Genomic DNA, 9253 nt, shown 5'->3' on the forward strand with positions numbered 1-9253 from the left:
CGGCTGGCAGGAAAGTTGACATTTTAAACCTTAATAAAAAAATCGATACAGTGCTTTAGAATATCGATACAGTATCGGGAAATGAAATATCACGATATTTCAGTGTATCGATATTTTCTTACACCCCTAATATCCAGCCATCAATATTGTTGTTTATGTACTTATTAGCTTTTGGAGGATGGGGGGGGGGGAGTTATAATTTATGTCCCACTGCATCTTCACCAACCCGCTGTCCCACATCGTATTGAAGCTCACACGAAACAGTTTGAATTCACTCTCTTATTTGAAATGAACAGCTTCCTGCTTGTCCTGTAGGCTACCCAGAATGCTTCAGTTTTACAATAAACAGTTTAAAATTACTAATATATCTAAATGTTTTCTTACCAAACCCCTACCATAAACACAAAAAAATGACCAAGAAGCTGCAGAGCTAGCAATCCACAACTATTTTTCTTAACACCATGATTCAAAAGTCTGTTTCAACAAATCACCTCCACAAACTGCGACATGTGTTAATCTGTGAATGGAAATGATCACTCCACTAGTTGGCAGTGTTGTGCTGCTGATATGTTTCATGGGTTTACTGGAATCTTTTCATTTGAATGGAGGCAGATTTGCGCTTTATGTTTAGCTCCTGCAAAGTTTTTATGAGCATATGTGTATTTGAACTTGTTGACCTAAATGAATTGACTAGCGCTTTAGAAATTGTGCAACTGAATTTTGAATTAGCACCGCCCATCATTGTACATAAATAATAAATCCTAAAAAGAATTACGCTGTGTCTGAGTGACGRCTGTCTTTTCAGAGGCAGGAATCCTGTCTCTATTTAACATCACCAAAGACACATCAGGATTCTACATCTGCACATCTGCAAACAAGATTCGTTCTGCTACCTGCAACTACACCCTCTCAGTCCTGCCACGTAAGTTAGCCCTTCTACCAGCTTCTTTGCACATTGTTTCAATCTACTACAGAATATTACATTGTACATCCTGGTCTCATTGTTTTTTCATCTTAACTCATGTTTCATTTTAGATCTCAGCTCATARTCATACACATATCTTCTCTTAAGTTTTATCACATCACATTTTATATCTCCTGTCTCTTCATACTGTGACTCCTAAATCTCACCTGATCTCCTATATTATCAGGGCTTGCCATATCGCATGAATCACTTGAATGGTGGCACCTAGTATCCACCTCAAAATAGGAGCTTTGTATTTATATCTTTATCTATCTTTTTATAGTTTAACATTATTGCGGCCTGAATGTTCCTTCAAAACGACCGTCTTTGTGGCGTTTTCGAGTTATCATGGTGACGTAAATCACAAAAAACTACAATCTAAATCCGTCATAGGAATACACTGAGCTCAGTGTCTTTAGTGGCATGTTGTCTTCTTTCAGCCAATATTCCTGTTTTGCTGTAGAACAAATATTTTTTCTCTCAAAATGTCAGAAGTCAGGGAAGCACCACTTCCCTTATCTTTTTCTATGTAAATTTTAACAACAACAACCAATTTAAACTCATCATATCTCTGAGATAAAGCCTTGTACAAATTTGAAAAATTCCATGAGTAAGAATCAATTTCTTATGTCACTCATGGTTCAAGAATTATTTAAATAGACCTCATAGTTTTCATGCAGCGCCTGGTTGTTTGAACTAAACTTTTCAGAGCTTTTCTCATGTCAACACCACAATCYGGCCTTCTGATTGGCTGAGGCTGTTACCGGGCAGAGTTGCCTCATGGGTGACAGAACAGAGAGAGAATTTGTTTATTTCTTTGTGTGAAGAAGTGAATTCAACACAATCTGTTTGCTTCTTTAGATTTACTGTTTTTGTGTACAGTGCCCTGAGARGACTGTTGCGACTTGGTGCTATATAAATAAATTGAATTGAATTGAATCGCATTTCAACATGGCATCCAGATTGCTTAACAGTTTCAAGACATACAAAGCTGAAATTTGGTAGAGTGGTAGCTGAGCGCTATCTCAACACATTCTGAATGCTAATTAGAAGCTTAAGCTAACTGCTAATGCAAAAAAAATCTCTTAAGACTAGTATGGTAGTAGCCAAGAACATATACAGTATTTATCCGTTGTTTAACCAGACAAGTCCCATTGAGATTACAGGTCTCTTTTTCAAGGGAAGCCTGGGCCTGAAGGCACAGGTTTTTGGGGTGTGGGGGAAACTGGAGTACCCAGAGAAAACCCACGCAACACAAGGAGAACATGCAAACTCCAGACGTAAAGTCCCCAGGTCCGAACCGGGGATCGTACCCAGGACCTTCTTGCTGTGAGGCGTCGGTATTAACCACTGAGCCGTCGTGCTGCCGTGCTGTTCTTTAACAAATTCTGAATGCTAACTAAAAATCCAAGATGGCCACCATGGCTAAAATGGAAAATTGACTAGAACTAAGCCCATTTTTTACATATTTGGCTCAAACTTGAGATGGTAGCAGATCACAATGATCTCTAACAGTAAATTCAGACCTTTACTTAAATTGGACAGCACGTGGCGAGCCCCTACATAGTGCCTCCAGGAACTATTGTAGTTCATCAGAGCTCATATCACATCTTATTTCCTGTCTTGTATCTTAACTCATGTTTCATCCCATATCCTATTTTACCTAATGTCTCATCACATCTCATATCTCATGTCTTTTTTCTTATACCTTTATTTCTTTATAAATCTTTTATGTCTAACCACACGTTATCTCATGTCTAATCATGTCTCCCTTTAGTTCAACATCATGTATATCCTATCGATGCCAATATACAATGCTAGTATCAGACCAGATACCACACTCAAAAAATGGATTTAGTGGGTTTATTTAAAATTTCAGCTGGTTCCACTCAACTGAATTGAGTAACGGTAACACATTTACTTAGTTTACATTTGTAAAGTAAATATGTTACCTTTACTCAGCTCAGTTGAGTGGAAACAGCTGACATAATGTTTAAGTGAATCCACTATTTTTGTTGAGTTACAAATATTCGTGCAAAATGTCCCAATACTCAAAACCAATACCAGCATTGGTACTCTATTGAATACATTTGTTTACATTTCAAAAGTTTCAGTTCCATGTTTAACAACCTTATATAAGTTTAAAGAAAATCTTATGTGCTTTTTTAATTTTAAAATGTTTCAATGGTGTCCTGCTCTATATTTGATTTGATCCAATCAGAGGGGCAGATCTTTGAGGAACGAGAGACACCTTCTGAACAAAAGAAATGTTTTTAAAGTCACGGTGTAATGTTTATGTCCTAATTCAGTGAGCACTCAGTACTCATTATTGGCAAGTACCCAAACTGAAGTGCTTGTACTCGACTTGAGGAAACCTGGTATCGGGACACCACTAGTCTTATTACATCTTATCTCAATCTTCCCTCTTAAATATTTTATCTCACATCTGATCATTTATCTTATATCCCTCATGCCATTCCACATATGTATAACTGTACTATATCCATCACATATCTAACATCTTTTTACATGTCAGCTCTTCTCATATTTCATGTTTTCTTTCTTCAATCCTGCAGCATCCATGAACATGGCTTCCACTGGAGCGATTATCGGGGGAGTGGTTGCTGCTTTGATCGTACTTGTTATAATCATCTATTGCTGTTGCTGCAAAAAGAAGAAGGGAGCAGAGGAAGAATACGCAATGGGGTACCGTAATTTTTTTTATTATTTCCAATCAAAACGTCCCAAAAATACACCAACTCACACCCATAAACAAGAATACAATAACCAGTGATGTGAGCCGAGTTTGAATCTAATTTGGCCTATTTTATAAACAGACTAACCTCAAGTCAGTTTGTTTAACTACAGTTGGTCAAAATTTCCTATTCTCTCCACAGTATATATAATTCCACACAAATACAGTTTTTACACATCTGTCATCACATCCAAATGCAGGGATTTAAAAAAATCTTGTGTATTACTTTGTGTTTGATATTTAACAGCACAATTTCTAATTTTGGCATAAAAAGTTTAACAAGCTCTCATCCTAATAAACAACACTTGATAATGAAAAACAACTAACTAACTATATAAATATTTCTATTTTTTACACATACTCGTTCTGCTGGGGTCTTCAATGATCACAGTGAGACCTGGAAAGGCCTGATTGGGAGGAACGGCACCCCCGACCTGAAACCGAGCAGTGTTTTGTTATTGGACTTCTGTGCTCGTCATGGATTGTCCATAATGAACACCATGTTCAAACATAAGGGTGTCCATATGTGCTCTTGGCACCAGGACACCCTAGGCCACAGTTCAATGATCGACTTTGTTGTCGTTTCATCTGATCTGCGACTGCATGTTTTGGACACTCGGGTGAAGAGAGGGGCGGCAATGCGGCCCCTCTCAACTGACCACTACCTGGTGGTGAGTTGGCTCTGTTGGTGGGGGAGGATGCCGGTCAGACCTGGCAGGCCCAAAGGTATAGTGAGGGTCTGCTGGGAACGTCTGGCAGAGTCTCTCCCGTCAGACGGAGCTTCAGCGTACACCTCTGGGGGAATTTCGAACACGTTCCGGGGGAGGTGGGGGACATTGAGTCCCGAGTGGGCCATGTTCCGTACCTCCATTGTCGAGGTGGCTTACCTGAGCTGTGGCCGTAAGGTTGTCGGTGCCTGTCGTGACGGCAACCCTCGAACCCGCTGGTGGACACCGGGGGTGAGGGATGCTGTCAGGCTGAAGGAATCCTATCAGGTCTTCTTGGCTTGTGGGTCTCCGGAAGCAGCCGTTAGGCATTGGCAGTCCAAGCGGATTGCGGCTCGGGTGGTCACTGAGGCAAAAACTTGGGCATGGGAGGAGTTCAAAGAGGCCATAGAAAAAGACTTCCGTATGGCTTCGAGGTGATTCTGGTCCACCATCCGGTGTGTCAGGGGGGGAAAGCGGTTCGCCACCAACACTGTTTATGGTGGGGATGGTGCGCTGCTGACCGCAACTCGGGACGTTGTGGGTCGGTGGGCGGAATACTTTGAAGATCTCCTCAATCCTACTGACCCGTCTTCCCATGAGGAAGCAGAGCCTGAGGACCCTGGGTTGGACTCTTCAAACTCTGGTGCCGAGGTCACTGAGGTGGTTAAAAAGCTCCTCGGTGGCAGGGCACCGGAGTGGATGAGATTTGCCCGGAGTTCCTTAAGGCTCTGAATGTTGTGGGGTTATTGTACGTGACTCTAAAATAGTGCATGGACATAGGAGGCAGTTCCCCTGGCTTGGCAGGCCGGGGTGTGGTGGTCCCCCTATTTAAAAAGGGGGGCTGCAGAGTGTGTTCCAACTATAGGGGGATCACACTTCTAAGCCTTTCTGGTAAGGTCTATTTAGGGGTCCTGGAGAGCAGGGTCCATTGGATAGTCGAACCTCAGATTCAGGAAGAGCAGTGTGGTTTTGGTCCTGCTCGTGGAACACTGGACCAGCTCTACACCCTCAGCAGGGTCTTGGAGGGTGCATGGGAGTTCGCCCAGTCTGCATATGTTTTGTAGACTTGGAGAAGGCATTCGACCATGTCCCTCGGGGACTCGTGTTGGGGGTACTCCGGGAGTATGGGGTACCAGGCCCATTGATACGGGCTGTTAGGTTCCTGTACGACCTGTGTCAGAGCTTGGTCCGCATTGCCGGTAGTAAGTCGGACTCATTTTCGGTGAGAGTTGGACTCCACCAAGGTTGCCCTTTGCCATCGATTCTGTTCGTATAGACAGAATTTCTAGGCGCAGCCAAGGTGTTGAGGGGATCCTTTTTGATGACCTTAGGGTCACATCTCTGCTTTTTGCAGATGATAGAGTCCTATTGGCTTCATCAGATCGTGATCTCCAGCTCTCACTGGAGTGGTTCACAGCTGAGTGTGAAGCAGCTGGGATGAGGATCAGTGCCTCCAATCCTCCAAAAGTGTAGGGTTCTGCCTTCGGGTTGGGGAGGAGGTCCTGCCCCAAGTGGAGGAGTTTAAGTATCTCAGGGTCTTGTTCATGAATGAGGGAAGAATGGAGCGGGAGATCGACAGGTGGATTGGTGCTGTGTCTGCAGTGATGCGGGCGCTGTACCGGTCTGTCATGGTGAAGCGAGAGCTGAGCCAGAAGGAGAAGCTCTCAGTTTACCAGCCAGTCTATGTTCCTACCCTCATCTATGGTCACGAGCTTTGGGTAGTGGCCGAAAGAACGAGATTGCGGATACAAGCGGCCGAAATGAGTTTCCTCTGCAGGGTGTCTGGGCTCTCCCTTAGAGATAGGGTGAGAAGCTCAGTCATCCAGGAGGGACTCAGAGTAGAGCCACTGCTCCTCCACGTCCAGAGGAGCCAGTTGAGGTAGTTAATCTGGTTAGGATGCCTCCTGGACGCCTCCCTGGTGAGGTGTTCTGGGCACYTCTCGCTGAATGTCTGTCTTTAATGCAATCACATTTCTGGTTTGTAATTTATCTGCTTTTCAGAGTTCATGAAGACCAATATCACGACAAAGAGCCGGTTAATGGTGACAGTCGTCGTGCCGATGGGCAGGAGAGCGCTATTCGAGTTGATGAGCAGAAAACTGAGCGTGGCACAGAACGCCCCAAGGACTACAATGACCGCCGCAGTGACTACGATGATCGTCGTAGCGATTACGATGACAGACGCAGTGACTACGACGACCGCCGCAGCGATTACGACCGCCGTAAGGACTACGATGACCGCCGCAGTGATTACGATGACCGCCGTAGTGACTACACTGACCGCCGCAAGGATTACGATGACCGCCGCAGCGACTACGACGACCGCCGCAGCGACTACGACGACCGCCGCAGCGATTACAACGACCGCCGCAGCGACTACGATGACCGCCGGAACAAATATGGTGACCGCCGTGAGCGCTACGATGAAGACCGCCGCAATGATGATGATCGCAGAGACCCTCGCAGCGACAGGCCGTGACCATAGATGAGTCATCAAGGAGGGACTCAGACTGAGACCACCCACGTAATGTACGTTATTGCCTAAATCCTTTTGATTTTACCCTTAATTGATGCCACTTTTTACTGTTGATCAAGAAAAGGTTCAACTTCCTCTAGACGGGTTCTTACTGTTGACTCATTGATCCATTAATTAGCTCAAAACAACTAGAACCCTGTTGAAGCTAAAGGAAAACACTTCCTTATGAAAAAAATGTTAGTTTTGATTAGAAAGTTTGCCAAATCATACATCGAAGTGGGAGGAGGATGATACAAATGCTGGAGGAAGTAAAAAAAACTRGAAACGCCAAAGTAAAATTTTATTCTTATATTCAAGTCTGATATAATACAGACCATAGAAGATCTGTGGGGCGCAACGTGTAAAGTGAAATGAAAATATTTTCATTATTTAGGTTACTTTTTGAGTGTTAAAGATTTTCCACTAAAATTGTAATATTTACCTCACTCTTATTAGATTTAGCTGTTTTTTTCTAAATGTCAAATAATATTTTTAAATATTAAATCCTGAATTTAAATGTTTAAACCTAAATGTAAAGGTTAATTCTTAAATGTTGAAGTTCACATTTAGGTGTTTTGGAATGGAACACAGCCTTTGCTGTTGGTGCTCGGCTCATGTTATGATGTCATCATCCTGAAACAATAGCAACCGCTAGCTCCAATGCAGCTAAAGCTTCCTTACAAGACATCAAACTTGCAGTTATGGCTGGTGTCTGAGCTACAGACAAGGAAAATCACGAATATCTCAGCATCAGATAATCAGAATGATGATGTCATCCTGGTTATCTGATGCTAACTTCTGCTAACGCTGCTGAAGATGTTATTTAAAATTTTAATTCAAAATGTGTTCATAAAAACAATCTAGGTGGTCCCKYTGGRCCAGCAGTTTGAAGTGCAGCTCAGACACCAGCCAGAACTGCAAGTTGTCTTGTAGAGAAGCTTTAGCTGCGTTGGAGCTAGCTMTTGCTATTGTCTCAGGATGATGACATCATAACATGAGCCGAGCACCAACAGCAAAGGCTGCATTCCATTCCAAAATACTAAATGTGAACTTCAACATTTAATTAAATACTTTTACATTTAGATTTAAACATTTAAATTCAGGATTCAATATTTAAAGATATTTTAACATTTAAATTTATTAAACATTAGCTAAATGTAAGAAAAGTGAACCAAATACTAATAAATTGTTAGTGGAAAATTTTTAACATTTCATTTTACACTTTGTGCCTCAGATCAACAAATATTTTACATTGTAAATTGACAGTGAAAAAATAATGAGATCCTTAAATATATTTTTTATTATTATTCTATTGCAGTAATGGATGTAAAAAGGTGACATACTTGATATAATCTTGTTTCTTAGTAACACAAAGTATAAAATGCTTTTTGACTCATGTTAAAAACATGTAACTTTACTGTAGTTTTGGTTTAGTGACATTCCAGTCAGGTAGATTTGTCATGGAGTCACAGATCATCTGACAGGAAGTGATCTGTGTAAATAGATCTGTTAYTATTTCAGCTCCAACTTTATATTTGCTTTACTGCTGCGGTGRATGATGGTGGTGTGTATACTTTTACAATGCTCCCTCCTCAGCAGAGAAAAGATCTTTAGCTTGAATGTTTTTGTAATTACTCATGTTGATTTATTTGCAGAAGGTCCTGGGTTTGATCCCCGGTTTGGACCTGGGGGTTTCTGTGTGGGGTTTGTTTGTTCTCATGTTTGGGTGGGTTTTTCTTCAGTTTTTCTCCCACAGAAAAAAAAAAACCACAATGCAAGGCTGCCTTCAGGCTTCCCTTTTATAAAGCCGGTCTGTAATCTCAGCAGGATTTGCCTTGTTTCATAAAGGTTAATAAAATAAAACATTTTAAATATAACAGGTTTTAATGTTCTGTGTTTCTAGCATTTATTTAAAGCTAAAAGAAAACTGTTACTTTTTTATTGCTGACTTTGATGATCTTTGGTTTTTCGTGTTTTTCATATATCCCAAAAATAAAATTAATACTGTAAATGTTTTGATTAGCACTTATTAAAGTTTTTTCTTGTAAACGCACTGGCTTGTGTTTTATTCTGCAAAATAACTTGTATGAATCTTTAACACTAGATGGCATCAAGGAGCCCCTAAAACTCATCTGGTTCCAATTAGTTCAATAAAATTGGTTCAAAGTTAAAGAATTTAAAAAGAATTTAGGAAACATGCTTGGGTTCCTGWTTATTTCACATGAATGTTTTTTGGTGCTTTGGGCTTCATGGTTTCTTTCAAATTCTTGTTTTGTTCATAAAATTATTACGGAGAGGAAAATGTTATTTAT

The 9253-nt window shown here is 41.3% G+C and overlaps 1 protein-coding gene across 1 annotated transcript in view; it reads left to right on the plus strand.

The window, feature by feature from the left end:
* Nucleotides 1-7378, plus strand: part of gpa33a (glycoprotein A33 (transmembrane), paralog a) — a 15645-nt gene extending 8267 nt beyond the window's left edge. The window contains exons 5-7 of the mRNA XM_014002987.1: nucleotides 806-922; nucleotides 3541-3670; nucleotides 6428-7378. Coding sequence (XP_013858441.1) covers nucleotides 806-922; nucleotides 3541-3670; nucleotides 6428-6905 — 725 coding nt within the window. The 3' untranslated portion in view covers nucleotides 6906-7378. The remainder of the gene's footprint in view (nucleotides 1-805; nucleotides 923-3540; nucleotides 3671-6427) is intronic.
* The last annotated feature ends 1875 nt before the right edge of the window (nucleotides 7379-9253 follow it).

This window comes from Austrofundulus limnaeus, unplaced genomic scaffold, assembly GCF_001266775.1.
Source record: "Austrofundulus limnaeus strain Quisiro unplaced genomic scaffold, Austrofundulus_limnaeus-1.0 Scaffold16, whole genome shotgun sequence".
NCBI classification, from domain to species: domain Eukaryota; kingdom Metazoa; phylum Chordata; class Actinopteri; order Cyprinodontiformes; family Rivulidae; genus Austrofundulus; species Austrofundulus limnaeus.